This window comes from Pogona vitticeps, chromosome 10, assembly GCF_051106095.1.
Source record: "Pogona vitticeps strain Pit_001003342236 chromosome 10, PviZW2.1, whole genome shotgun sequence".
NCBI lineage: Eukaryota > Metazoa > Chordata > Lepidosauria > Squamata > Agamidae > Pogona > Pogona vitticeps.
Genome location: NC_135792.1, coordinates 3655647 through 3669801, shown reverse-complemented (window position 1 = coordinate 3669801; position 14155 = coordinate 3655647). Strand labels below are relative to the sequence as shown.

General features: G+C 42.7%; 1 protein-coding gene across 5 annotated transcripts in view; it reads left to right on the top strand.

Moving 5' to 3' along the window:
* ZNF423 (zinc finger protein 423) overlaps nt 1-14155 on the top strand; it is a 251573-nt gene that overhangs the window by 145720 nt on the left and 91698 nt on the right. For 3 of the 5 annotated variants that reach the window (XM_072980849.2, XM_072980851.2, XM_072980850.2), the window contains 2 exons: nt 984-1068; nt 12469-12558. In XM_072980849.2, the coding sequence (XP_072836950.2) occupies nt 984-1068; nt 12469-12558 (175 nt within the window). The remainder of the gene's footprint in view (nt 1-983; nt 1069-12468; nt 12559-14155) is intronic. The other 2 variants (XM_078380450.1, XM_072980852.2) reach the window with 1 other exon arrangement.

Here is a 14155-nt window from a genome sequence, read left to right as displayed (position 1 = left end):
TAGTTGTGAGTACTTGGCGCTTTTTGTCTAAATCACTGTTGGAAGTTTGTTCATCAACTCTTGCAGTAGTGTATGCATTGCAGCATCTTCCCCCAATTTGGAGTCTTCCAGGGAATTTGGATGCCAACTTCCATGGTATCTTACTATTGTCCACATCAACTGGAGCTGGGCATGAAAATGAGTTACAGTACGAAACTTAGTAGGCACTACATGTGAAGGGTCGTATTACAGTTTTGTGATAAAAGTACTCAGCTGTGTGCAAAGGGAACTGAGTAATCCTGTGAGTCCTCTCTTTTGTTCAAAATCCTAAGGTAATAACTTGGTGGAATATTTGAACAGCTGCAGAAACAACCACTCTTCTCTATGTGCTTGTGTGTTTGTTCGTGTCTGTCTGTTTTTCCGTCTGTCAGTCATTTCACACAAGTGATTTTCACGCCTGTAGTCCATGAAAAGCTGAAAATGAGTTGTCTTTAAGTTGCTGTAAAACTCTTTCATTACAAAAAAATTTCTTTTGGGGGGTATTTTTCTGGTATAACAGCACACAGTAGAAACAGAAAGAAAATTGAACATAGACAGAAAATCTGCTTGGACAGATGATGTCCATCACTTTCTCACATGTGCTGCACTTATCAGGTGTTTTGAGTTACTTGTAGGGATACATCCCAGGCAACTTGGTGACATGTATGTATGTCTCAACCACCATGTCAATTGCATGTCCCGTAACATCTTCACATAGACATCTTAAATGTCCTGTACACACAAAGTCAAATAGTAACGTGGGAAGCAGCATTGTGTCCTGCTCTAATGGCCAAGCTGTCTTGCCATCGCTTGGGTCTTCATAGTTAAATTCTGATTATGTGTAGCACCTTTAATGTTTATGTTTGTGAGAAAGAGGGATTTCAAAGCATGGAGGGCAATACTGGTGATTCCTGTTCTTGCTTTCTGCTACAAAGTTCTCTTATTGCTTTTTGTTGTTTAAACAGAAAAAGACCTATCAGTGCATCAAGTGTCAGATGACCTTTGAGAATGAGAGAGAGATACAGATCCATGTTGCAAATCATATGATTGGTAAGAACACTTACAGTCTTTCTTTTCATTGGCTACGTGCTTCTCTCTGCTTCCTTTCTGATGTTTACCTTTCCTACTGGATGGATAATATTTTGTACTGCCATTCTACACGTGTCGCTTTAAATACATTATTTTTTAAGGGACTGCTACTTATGCACCAGTAAAATGTGGTTGCTGCTTCTGCGTGGTTTGATCGCCATGCTGCAACAACCAGGATCCTTATAGCTTAGCAGCATGGACTTTGCAACTCTGTCTTGGGTGAGGGAAGCACCCATGCTAGCTGTCCAAAACACATGTGTTATATGAATGACCATCAAGCTATTTTGTTTTAATTAAGCAGGCATGACTCTTGTTGGGTTGCATGTGATCTGCTCCCTGATCAATATCTTGGCAGAGTCCAAATCTAATTTGAAACAACAGTTAAGAACATACACTGTGGTTGGGCTTCAAGACCTACAGTAGTTAAACCATCAGTTTGAGATCCCAGTCTGGTTTTGTTCCCATCTGTTGAGTTACCACATTCTCAGCCATGTCTCCCATGCAGCAGAGCTGTGGCTTTCAGTGTGGCTTCCCACTGCTTTGTGAATCTGGACATAACAGACAACCACAGCCAGCATAAATTGTAGTTTGCAGTTCACTTTCAGACTCTGGTTATCAGTCCCCAGAAAACTATGGTTTATGGATGAGCTCAAGCTCAGATTTTTTTAAATCTGAATCTAACCATGGATACATTTTTGATGAAACAGTGAGTCGCTCATTCTCCAAGAGGCTAATGTGGCCTCAGCATCCATACCAAGGAACCAGCTAGGGTGGTTTTCTGTTCTTTGCAAGCATGCATTTCTTTAGGATGCAGAAACTGGGAAAGCTCAGTGCAGACTCTTTCCATTGTGCCTTCCCCAGTCTTAAATTTTGGTACTTGGGACATTAGTTTCAAACACTTATTTTTCTCACCTTGGGGAGGCTCCCACTGACAGCGTTGTAAGAATCCCCTGGTTCAGAAGGCAGCAATTCGCTGCGTTTCAAAAGCTGCTTAAAAAGCCTTAATGACGACTTGTCCCTTTCCCGTTCCATTTTCTCCCCTGTTAAAATGAAACTTTTGACAAGATCTTCCACTTTATGCCATACATTTTCAGCTTTATCTGGCACGGGGAAGGTGGAAGCGAAAAACTCTTGCTGGTTGCCAGCCACTTAGAAGCAATCCTGCCTCAATTTTGCATGTCATGACATCGAATTGTTCCCATTTCCTTTGCTTAAACGTGGTGGATTTCTGAGGCACACTGTCAAAACAAAATGCCAGAGAAGTTTTATTTCAGTCTTTCTGTTTAACTTTTTCTAATGTGCTTTCTCAAGTTTTTTTAAAAAATGTAAGCAGTTTTGAAAGGTTTACTTTTTCAGATATTCACATTTTACATTTACATGTCTTGTGTTCACCAGTGAGACCTTTCTTGCTTTCAAGCCTGGTTTTATTGGGAACAAGACCCAGTTAAAAAAATATATATTGCTGCAATCAAAAGGGATGTGTTTCTGATACAGCTGTGGGGCTGTTTGCCCTCCCCTTCCAAAGAAGGCAAAGAACTGTTTCTTCTATCTGCACAGATGTTATAAATATATGTGAAGGCTCAAGAGCTTAGTTTATTTTGATGCATAGACCACAGAGGAGTTCCTTACACATGCCACGCCAGACGTATGTCGTTGAAGATCCTTCAAGGGCCCTGTAGTGTACGTTCTGTGTTCGTGCGCGACATTCATTTCCGATAATCATAATGATTTCCCTTGAACAATTTAGCATTTAAAGAATCTATTCTTCCATATGCAGAGTGCCTATTATCATTAATGTGAATTATGCACAAATGTTGAAAGGAGACTTTGAAATGATGATACTGAAGATTAGAGCAACCCCCCTTTTTTTTCTCTTAAGAAAAATAGGTACTGTCACTCATCATAATTTCCACAGCAATGCTAGGCGGGAAGCTTGCAGACAGCGTCAGGGAGGTTGAAATGAAGTTATCTAAAAATGTTTGCTTTTGTGGCAGGTGTTAATGCAATCTCTTGTTTGCAAGTGTGAAGGGTGAGGGCTGTGCTAATTGGACCAGAGTGATTTTTGACCCTTCTCCACCACTCATTTATTAAGATCTATGTGTGAAACATATTTCTGGCAACTGCATATGTGTTTTTAACATCAGCTTGCAAAATGGAGGCAAGGCTGTTTGGGATCTATAAATCCGCAGCGTACACATTCTGCTGCAAATGTACTCTATAACTTGACTTCAAGGATGAAGCGCCGGTGTGGCGCCCCTGGGTTGAACTGCCTTTCCATTCATTCCCAAACGGCATGGTTGCAACCTTCCATTGATGCTGGCTTCCACGGATGTCACTCTTCTCACAACATATTTGCTGAGCCAGAGGCAAGGCTGGTGTGAAGCTGAAGGACAGGTTGTGCTAATGGCCTCTGCTAGTTGTTCCCTTTTGTTGGTAAGGGTGGCTCCATTCTGGGTGCAGACAAGTCCTCTAGATTATAAAAGTACACAACTGATCCATCAATAAAGCACTGTATTTTTCTGTGTATAAGACTATACTTTTGTCTAAAATCTTTAGACTAAAAATTGAGGGTCATCTTATACACGGAAGTAAGCTGAGGAGAAAACAAAAACAAGTGGAGGGGAAAGCAGGGATCAAAGCAATCCTGCAGCGCTTTGATCCCTTTCCCCCAACCCTTGCTAAGCCCCACTTAGATTTCTTAATTCTGGATTAGAAAAGTGTGTGGGGGGTGTCTTATACATGGGGGCATCTTATATTTTGAAATAGTGCTCCAGTAAAATTGATTCCTGATCATGGGCACATGAACTCTTTGTTTAAAACACTTCACACTGTTTTTTTTTAAGGTCTGTGGCACTCTGCAAATCTATTGCTAGAACATTCCATCGTAGAAACACGGTTTCATAACATTGAGCAAAGACCCACCTAAGATAAAAAGCCAATTAGGATGCGGAAGTTTGCTGAAAATGGTAGCGCATCCCCTGTAGTTCCTATGGTGGCATTCAGCATAGGCTCAGTACAGGCTGGTCCGTGCTGCTTCCTCATCACTATCTGCCTGTGGAGACTGTGTCCTTTATGCTGTCAATGTGTTCACATGACTTGGAACCCTCCGTGCATAGCAGAGGCTCATGAAATGTTGATGAGGAATCGGTGGGGTGTCCCTGTTCTCTGTTCTGGAAAACCTGACTAGTTCAGGAGGTATACCTCTAGACAAAGTATAGGATCCAGTGAGTAAATCTTAGAACTGTAGCACTGGAAGGGACCCCGTGGGTCATCGGTTGTAGCCCTTGTCACCGAGGCCCAGTGGGGAATCGAACTTCCAGCCTCTGGCTGTGCAGCCAATTTCCTTAAACCACTGAGCTATCCAGCAGTTACAAAACTGCATTACAGAGCAGGCGAAAGTCAGGAGAATAAATTCCTCCATACCTTTAGGACTTTAGAGGAACAAGTTATTTCTTCCTGCTGGAAACCTTAAATTTTCTTGCTTTCTTCTAAATGCTCTTATGTCATAATGGATAGTTGGAGTTTATTCCTTCAGCTGAAGCCAATATTTCTCTGTTCTTCATCTCAACCGATGGTTGATCTGGTTTGTTGTTGCATATGGTCAACGGCCACATGGTAAACAGACTCCTCTCTCTCCAGATTGTCTTGACTTCTTGTTTGCATAGATACTTGAAGCACTGTGTGTGAAACCTGCTCCGCGGCAGTGGCTTGCAAATGAGTGTAAAGATGGCCAGTAATAACAGATCATGAGAAATGTAATTGAAAATTATCTGTGGGGCCAGGTTGCCTCCCTTCCCTTGTTAGAGAACAATGTAAGGCGAGGTGAGGAGGTCACCTCTCCAGGTTTGGGCATCTGTCTGGGCTGTAGCAAAGCCGTTGCTTCCTAGAGGACAGGTAACTCTCCATCCTAATAAGAAATAGGTGTTTGGGGAAGTCTAAATGTGGCACCTCCCCAAAAAAAACAGCTCTCCCTTTCAGATCTCTAGCTGTACAGCTGCATCTATTTTTTTTAAAGAAAAAGCATGCCACGAACATTCAATACTGCTCACACATGTCTCTTTGAAAAATTACCTTTCTGCCTCTTTTGCTGTGTATGTCTCTAATATACTCATACATGCATACAAACACAGTGGCATATTGGGTCCTCTACCTCCTTCCCCAGAGGTTGAACAGACTGCCTGCCTCCCTAGAGGAGGTGTATGGGAAACATGTTGCTTTGTTTTCAAACTAGGGCCTCTGGGAATATTGCTAGCGCAAGAACAGATACCCTCTCCCTTCTTTGCCTGCATGGAGAGGAGGGGGCTGCTGGGAGGGCCAACCAATGCTGTGCAGAGTGAAAGAGTTTTCCTCCCCCCCCCACACACACACACAAGCACAGGCTTCCTCCCACATAGACTCTTCTTTTGAAAAAAAAATGTGCAAGGACCAGAATACCTTCCCTGATTGGGCGCACTTGGGCAGTGTTTTAATTTGTTGGAAACAAAAGGGGTCCCCTCATCCCCCCCACCTCTTTCTCAAGCCTTTGGAGAGTCCGTCCATGAGTGTATCAAAAAACTTTCTGCAGTTCTGCCTGCGTCTGTACTGCCTGCCTCCTCCTGTGCTGACCTGCCAACGTCGGAAGTATGTTCTCCCCACCCGACTCCTCTCTTCCTCCCCCACAAGACACACTCCCTCTGATGTGTGCTCTCTGTTAGATGCCTCAGAGGTTGGGCATGCTCAGTAGCTGGCTCTGCAGGGGGCGCAGAGGACACAAGAAGGATCACAGGAGAGTGCTAATGCTCATGGCAGTCGTATATCTCTTGTGCCAAGGATAGAGGGAGCCAGGGAGCAACTGAACATCACATTTCTGGCTTTTGGTAGGGGAAGGAGGGCCATCGTTCCTATCTGCATGCAAAAAGAAGCTTGGGGGGTGGTGGTTCTTCTCTGTAGTGCTCTTGTTCTTCAGGAAAGAGCACAAATGGGCTGTCGTATATTCTTATTTTTGTCTTCAACCTCTGATAAAGGTAAAGGTAAAGGTTCCCCTTGACATTTAGTCTAGTCATGTCTAACTCTAGGGCGTGGTGCTCATCCCTGTTTCCAAGCCATAGAGCCAGCGTTTGTCTGTAGACAGTTTTCCGTGGTCACGTGGCCAGTGCAACTAGACACGGAATGCTGTTACCTTCCCACCGAGGTGATACCTATTTTATCTACTCGCATTTGCATGCTTTTGAACTGCTAGGTTGGCAGGAGCTGGGACAAGCAACGGGAGCTCACTCTGTCGCGTGGATTTGATCTTACGACGGCTGGTCTTCTGACCCTGAAGCACAGAGGCCTCTGCGGTTTAACCTGCAGCGCCACCACGTCCCCTCAACCTCCGTTACTCAGGCCTATTTTATGTGTGGATATGGCCAACGGTAATTGGCAAGTGGGAGTGCATCCAAGTGTTGCAATGTGGACCTCTTCTATACAAAAATCCATAATCTTCTGCATTCACACATGCCGCATGGTCAGAGTGTGATGGCCAGTAAGCCTGATCATTTGATTGTTTGGGCTTTTATCCCTCACCACATGTTTTAGGTATATCCCCAAGATAATTTGTACTTCTGAAACCCCAGGATTCTTCTGAGTCTACCTCCCTCTTGTTGTGTGTTCTGCACTTAAACATAGAGGGGATAATATTGATCATTTACTTGGACCTTGATGCTTAAGTGACTCTGCCAAATAAATCCTATAAAATATTTTGGTATAAATGGTTTGACCCCCCTGGCAAGCAGGCCTGGTGGCTAAGCTGGAACACAGTAAAAATGGTTCAATTTCACAGACGACGAATAATGGACACAGAATAGCTGCTATGCTGACTACGCTTTCTTTGAGTTGATAAAGCCGCCATTGAGATATTTAAAAAGGTTAAAGTGAAGAAACCATACCTATATTGGTTTACTGTTTTTAAATTTTGTAATGCCGCCCAGAGTAGACTATCTATCTAGATGGGTGGGGTATAAATCAAATCAAATCAAATCAAATCAAATCAAATCAATCAATCAATCAATCAATCAATCAATCAATCAATCAATCAATCAATCAATCAATCAATCAATCAATCAATCAATCAATCAATCAATCAATCAGACCTTTTTTGAATTCTTATTTGTTAACTGTGCTTTTAGTATTTTTCAATTAGCCTAATATCAAGAGTTTTGAAAGGCGCAGTCTAGTTAAATAGATAGAATAAAATAAGTCAGTCATTTCCTTGAAGATGCCAACGGTTCAATCCTAAATTCATTTACTGGGAAGCAAATTCTGCTGCTTTCAATTTCTGATTGTGAATCAACATGGCATATGCATACAGTAGCATTTCTTCAGATTGACTGCAGATGTACCAACAGGGACTCATAGGTAGGACATCTGTTAAAGGAGGATTTAAAAAAAAACCTGTCCATTTTCCATGAGGGACAGATAGTGGATGGCCCTATCTCTGCACTGTGAAATCTATTAGGTTCCTTTGCAGTCTCCAGGTGGAAGGGAATAATGGTAATGCAAGAATAGGATTTAGGTAAGAATAGGATTTATAACTGATCAACATTTCCTTTGATATAGATATCTCTGTGAGTTCTGGATTATTGCAGTGAATCAGCCAAATGTATAGTATCTCAGAACATAAACATACAATGGAAAAAACCCACTTCAGGTGTCGTGTTTAGCAAGTGACTTGACTGCGGGATTCATGCTATTTGCTACAAAAAAATTTTTTTTTACATGCAGCAATAATATGACATGTGAAAACCAAGATAACTGATCTTTGGCTGGCGAATGTTAAACCAGAAAGCCCTATCTTGTGTTGTTGTTATGAAAGGTTAACGAGTTTTCTCGTATTCTCAGTTGCTTCCGATTTTGATAGTTTTGAAAGATGCCATTTAGTAAAGTTAATTTGTCAAGAAGATATTGGTAGATTGCAGTCACCACATTGCATTCAAATGAGAGGCAAATCGTGTCATTGCAGCCATTCCTCCACAGCAGACCGACCTAGACTGAGAACAATTTTGGTTCCAAGGGGTCAGATTGCTTTTGATTTTCTTTTCACCTGCAAGCAGGGTCTACTTGGGAGGACTTGAAAACTCCAAACAGACAGGATTCAGTGGTCCGATTTTTTTTTTTTTTTTTGCAAAAATCATCAATGTGATTCACACAGATTCCAGTTTGCAGTGAGGATGGGTGAGGAAGCGTGGTTGCTTGTGTGCCAGCCTTCCAGGTCTTGTGTATGCACTGCTCTGCCCTCTACCGAAAGGCACGAGATGGCACTGAAGCACCCAGATTGTCAATCCAGTCTTTGTGTTTGGCCCCACATGCTGGCCCCAACTTGGAGCCTGTGATTTCGTCATGCTCAGGACTGGGTTTATTCCACTCTCAAACAAAGTCTGTTTCCTAAAATATCGATTGTGCCACTATGATGCACTGTGTGTATTCTTTTCCAGTTGTTATCCGTGCATATTTGTTCAGAGAAATTTTAAGCAAATATTATTTCGCCTCACTTCTTTATCTCAGAGTGAAATGCATTTTCTCTTAATATATTCAGTCACATTTCTCTTTTTGTATTTGAACCCCGCTTTCATTTACTACTTGGGTAATGGTTCCTCTGTTTCACTGACATTTTTATAGCTTCTGTGACAACATCCTCCTTTCGGGTGATACATTCATAATAAGCTGTGATTGCAGCTTTGTGTTGGCTTTCACTCCTCCCTAACCATGTTAAGATTCCTTGCAGCCCTCCAATCCAATTTTCATCCACAATTGCGATTACACCTGTTTAAACATTTTCCTAGTGGTTTCATATTTGCGCGGAAAATATAGGGTGAAGTGGTTGATAAAACACCTTTTTTATAATCAGGTGTGAGTCTTTGATGCAGCAGGTCTGCAGTTGATGTTAGCAGGCACTTTTATCAGTTTAGAGTGTTTCAACAGTTCTCTCTCTCTCTCTCTCTCTCTCTCTCTGTGTGTGTGTGTGTGTGTGTGTGTATCTTCACCACTTTGCAGTGATAAAGCAAATAGCATCTTCAAACGCTACACACACACCCATACACATTCAGATATATATGCATACGTATAGTGATTTACTGTTGTTAATTTATTGCTTGTTTTGAAAGCTTTCGTCTATATGTTTGTCTTGTCTTCAGATATGCTATTTGCTTTATCATTGCAAAGTGGTAAAGATATATTCCTGCAGGATTCCCATCCCCTACACTGAGCTAGGAAAGAGGGTAAGTGCTCCTTAGGTAAGATTTGCACTGGAACCTACCATTGGCAAATTAGTTTACAACTTCTTCATTCTGTCGGAGAGCTTGTCACCCAACTAATCAGAACAGTGGAGGAAAGAGGATGTCCCAGAACAGATACCAGCCACTTGCCTAATCTTGCTTGCTTGTTTGTGATAAGTTGATGGTCTTATAGTAATTTTATTTTATGTTTCTTTAAATCTTTTGTTGTACACCACCCACAGTGGTGATAGCGAGATGGGCAATCATCTAAGTTGAATGAATGAATCAATGTTTTCCAGCAAGATTTTCTGTTCAGTGACAGATAGGACACAGAGAAGAAAGAGAAAAGAGGAATCAACAAACTGTCACTTATTTGCAGTATTCTGCTTACAGGATAGGCCATGTTCAGAAAAATCACCTCTGTATAGTTGTCTCTGTATAGGTATTCTTGGACTACAACTCCCAGAAACCCTGGCCAGAACAGCTGGTAATGAAGGCTATTGAAATCCAAGAATATCTGGTTGACCTAGGGTTGGGAGCCACTGCTCTAGTTTGTAAAGGCCTCTTCACAATGTGGATATGGGAAAGGCTGATTCAACCTGTTTCTGAACTACGAACCTATTTCTTCATGGGCTAGTTTCCCACAGGCAGAGAGCTTTCAGTGCTGGAGAAACATTTACCCACTCAGCCATGCTACCTAGCCTGTGTTCCGAAAGAAGTAACAAGTTTTTTTTTTGGGGGGGGGGCACCAGTTTCTGACAGACCATAGGCTGGTTCTTCTCAATGGTAGGATGGAACAGGTCAAGTGGCCCTCTAGAAGAGACTGTAGAGTAACATTTGCTTGTTGTTGGGGGCAAATAGGATACTTATTCTTTGATACCTAAGGACTGGCCTTCCCTCTTTCTTCCCCCACCTTCACTCTTGAAGGACACCTTGTAGCTGCATTTTTTACTTAGTATCTCCTAAGGATGATAAATAAAGATATTTTTAATGTTATGACCTTTTCATTAGATGGGTTATATTTAAGCTGGAGGATTTTCAGTTTGCAGCTTAGCTGAGCATCCAGTAGCAAAAATTAATATTATTTGGTTACTAGTTATGGGGCTGAATTTATATTGTAGTTTTAATTCTCTTGGTGTCAATTTGGTGTACCGTCTTTAATTAAAGGTCAGCAGAAATTGAACTGCAAGCCTCCGGGAGACTTTAAACTGGTCCTTTAAGCTGCAAGGCGGCCCATTAGCAATGGTCTCTACTATATAGTTTATTCTATGTTGCATGCAGGATGAAGTACAGTGTTGTTCCCCATGTGCGGGTAAGGGTGCCCCATGTTCCTGGTCAGGAACTTTCCTCCTTAGTCAGTTAGATTTCCAGGTCCATCCAGCCCTGAAGAAGAAGCAATTATTTGGAACAAAACCCACCATCACCACTACAATAATATTTTGAGTCTACTTTGTTATTCCAAAATCTGTTAATTTGAGTCTACCTTATTCTTTCAGATACTGTTGAGTTATTGAGATTTGCTTTTACAATCATTTCAAGCAATTTCAACATCTCCATGAAGAAAAGAATCAATTATCTCTCTAATATGCTGTATTTACCCATCTCATGTGGATTTTGTTCTGTTGACAGTGATGTCACTACACTAGTCCAAGACACGTTGCACGAATAATACGCAAGTTTGCACCACAGTGTAGCCCAGCACATTTCCAGCAGACTTTCACTGTGGTAATATTATGTAATATTTGGGCCAAAGATTGGTAGTTGTTTTAAAGAGGGACCTTTGGCTGTGGTTTTCTGGAGCTGCAACGCATTGAGTCTAAGACTGAAGAGTGTAGAGATTCAAATGGAGGAAGTGGAGATCAAAGGTAACCTGTCAGGGGCTCCTGGTTTTGAATCAGAAGTGTCAGGGCCTTCTCGGGCATAGTAGGGGATAAGCAAGAGTAGTGGGCTGGGAAGAGAGAATGGATGTGGATCAGAGCCACAAGGCTGTATAAGAGATCCTTCACAGAAGACTAAACAGGCAGGGGTCTGATGGCTGCTAGTTCTAGGGTTGCTCAAGGCCAGAATCTAGCGTACCCTTGGGCTTTGCTCTCTCCCAAATAGGCTGCCTCAACAGAAGGCCCTCCACTGCTGCCTAGTCAGAGTTCTTTGAAGTCTGGACTGTGGATTAGGCTTGTCGGTGCTACAACTCTTGAGGTGTTCAAAGGTCATGAAAGGAGAGGTCAAGCGGCTCCTTCAGGGATGGTGACAGGGGAACCAGCCATTCTGGTGCCTCTGAAGTCCCCGTTTGTGCCGGGGCGGGCTCAGGATCATGCTCTTTTTGGTGGAGAGTTTGTGCAACCTCTTGAAAGCTTTGGACTGGCCACACTTTTGTATGTAGACATAATAATGTTGCACTTGAGGGAGAAATAGGACATGCCATTCTTGGTTAGAATGAAAAAGGGGAAATGAGGATCTCATTTTCTCAGGAAGCCGGCAGATCTCGGTAACAGAAGAAAAAGGCTGAGAAGGAAACTTGGCAACTTAAGGTTCTGAAAATCTCCAAAGGTGATAAGTACTGTACAGCGAGGACTGATCCCATCCTTATTATACCTAAGCAGTCCTAAAGACAGGTGCAAGCTGAACAAAAGTTGGGGTGGTTGAACTGGCCACATACAGTTGCTTTACTTCTCAAAAAAACCTGTAAGCCTCTTTTCTCAGAATACAGCAAGAATGGGAAGGTAAGGGGCTCCTTCATGCTTCATTTGCCGGTTGTGTTTCCCTCATCGAACCCACTCACCCATCCATGGCAATATTTGGGGGTTTTTTGCTTCCATGTCTCAGGTGAAGGCTGTAAAGGAAGTACTGTACTAACAGTGTTTTTTTTTCCTTCCTTCCTCCAGAGCCTGGACAAGTTGCCTTTTGGACTACAACACTCAGAATCCCCAGACATAGCCCAGTTGGCTGAGGAATTTGGGGAGTTGCAGTCCACAAAGGCTCTCTTCCCGAGATCCGTGTTTCTCACGGGCCTCATTCCTTATCTCGGTTGCTTCTGCTTGCCTTCTTCGCTGGTTTTGTGTTGAGTTCGCCCGTGAACAACTCCTTGCCTTGTGGGGAGGAGTTGAGTGCCTCTGCCTCCTGTCTCCCGTAGGTGCGGCCCCAGCCCCCAATGGTGAGGTCTTGCATTCTTTTCCAGCTCCCGGATTACTGGAGAGGAGGAGTATGAAAAATGCTATTACAGGTAGGAGATGCAGTATACGGTATTCCTGTTTAAAAGAACTCGCACGCCCTTTACTCTGCCCTTTAAGACCTGATGCAGCCACAGATGCTAAGGAAGGGAATGCTTTTTGAGGACAATCCTAACAGTGTAAGGGGCATTTTTAGAGGAACATGTCCTAAAACTCCACAAATCTTAGCCGCTATGTCTTCGTCCGTGCGTACTGTCGAACTGTTGCTAGGGGCAGTCCTTTGCCTATGCAGAAGTGCCCATATTTGTAGTTAAACCTGCAGAGCAAAACACATTCTTAAATACAATTAAGGAACATTCTTTTTGAATAGCGCTGTCAAACATATTTGGATGGAGTTGCTTAGAAGATGTTAGGTCAAGCAGACTGCTTTTTAAGTGTGTGGTTGCAGGTTGGAGAGTTGTGTTGAATTTCTTGTGCTATAGCTGATGGTGGTTGCAGACCTCCGACACCCAGTGGACCATAACTTTTCCCCACTCCCGGGACCGCAATTTCAAGGCCTGGCCTAGGCTTCTGTGTTTCTGAAACCCCTTTCCTCTTTTTCCTCTTTGCTCTGTCTTAAACCCTTTGGCTCACTTTTAAAGGTGGCTTATCCTGGACTATAATTTGAGGTCAGCTTGCGTGATGCACCTCTGCCAGCCAGGTCCCTCCAACCCAAATCTGCTATCCAGTGGCAGAATGAGCTTTTCCTCATCCCTCATTTATGCTCCCAGAGCAGATGAGCATCAGATCTGGAGCCTGCCACTTCTATGCTTGGTACGTTGTTGAAACTGCTGGCATCCTGGCATAAACCTCTTAATAATGACCTATGTTCTGGGCCAACAAAATGCCATAACCATTTTGTTGGCCCAGAACAAACCAACACACTCAACAATTATGCCATAATTTTTTTCCAGACCATTGGAAAAAAAAAACACCCAGCTTATTTCTCTCCCTCCTCTCTGTGTTAATGCAACTTTTAAAAGCCACTAATTACTAATATACCCAATAGTAAGAAATGTTTAAAATATACAGCCCAGCAGTTAAATATGTTAATAGGGAATTATTAAAGTGAAGTGTGGATTCTTGTCATGAGCCTTAATAGTTCCTCCCAATCTGTTTTGATTTATGGAGTCTATGTGGGAGGCATTAATATCTCCTCTCACAGCCTGTAACACTTGCAGATTTTTCCAGGTCCCGACTCATGGTCCACTTGGAGCCGTTTGGGTGGAACAGCACAAGGAGGGGGTGTAGTACTTGGGAATCAAGCCTTGTGTCTCAAAACTTCTTCTGAAACTGTTGGGTTGTGTGTGTGTTTTTTTTAACAAAACCCCACAAAAATTAAAAACTTGCAGCACCTGCAAAGGTAACCTGTATTTTGCAGGTGGGGAAAATGTAAGGACTGCCCTGGGATTTTCGAAATTACCTTAAGCGTTGTCCCATCCAACTAAAACATTTAGTGGTTCGAAGCCTCTCTTCTGTACAGGGACCTCAGCTCTTTGCTCTGGAGAGGAATTTCTGGACCTTATGTTAAGAAATACTGTTGCGGGTGTTTCTCAAATGTTTCAAGAAAAAGACACACTTGGGAGATGTTCCACCTGCCAAATTTTAGGG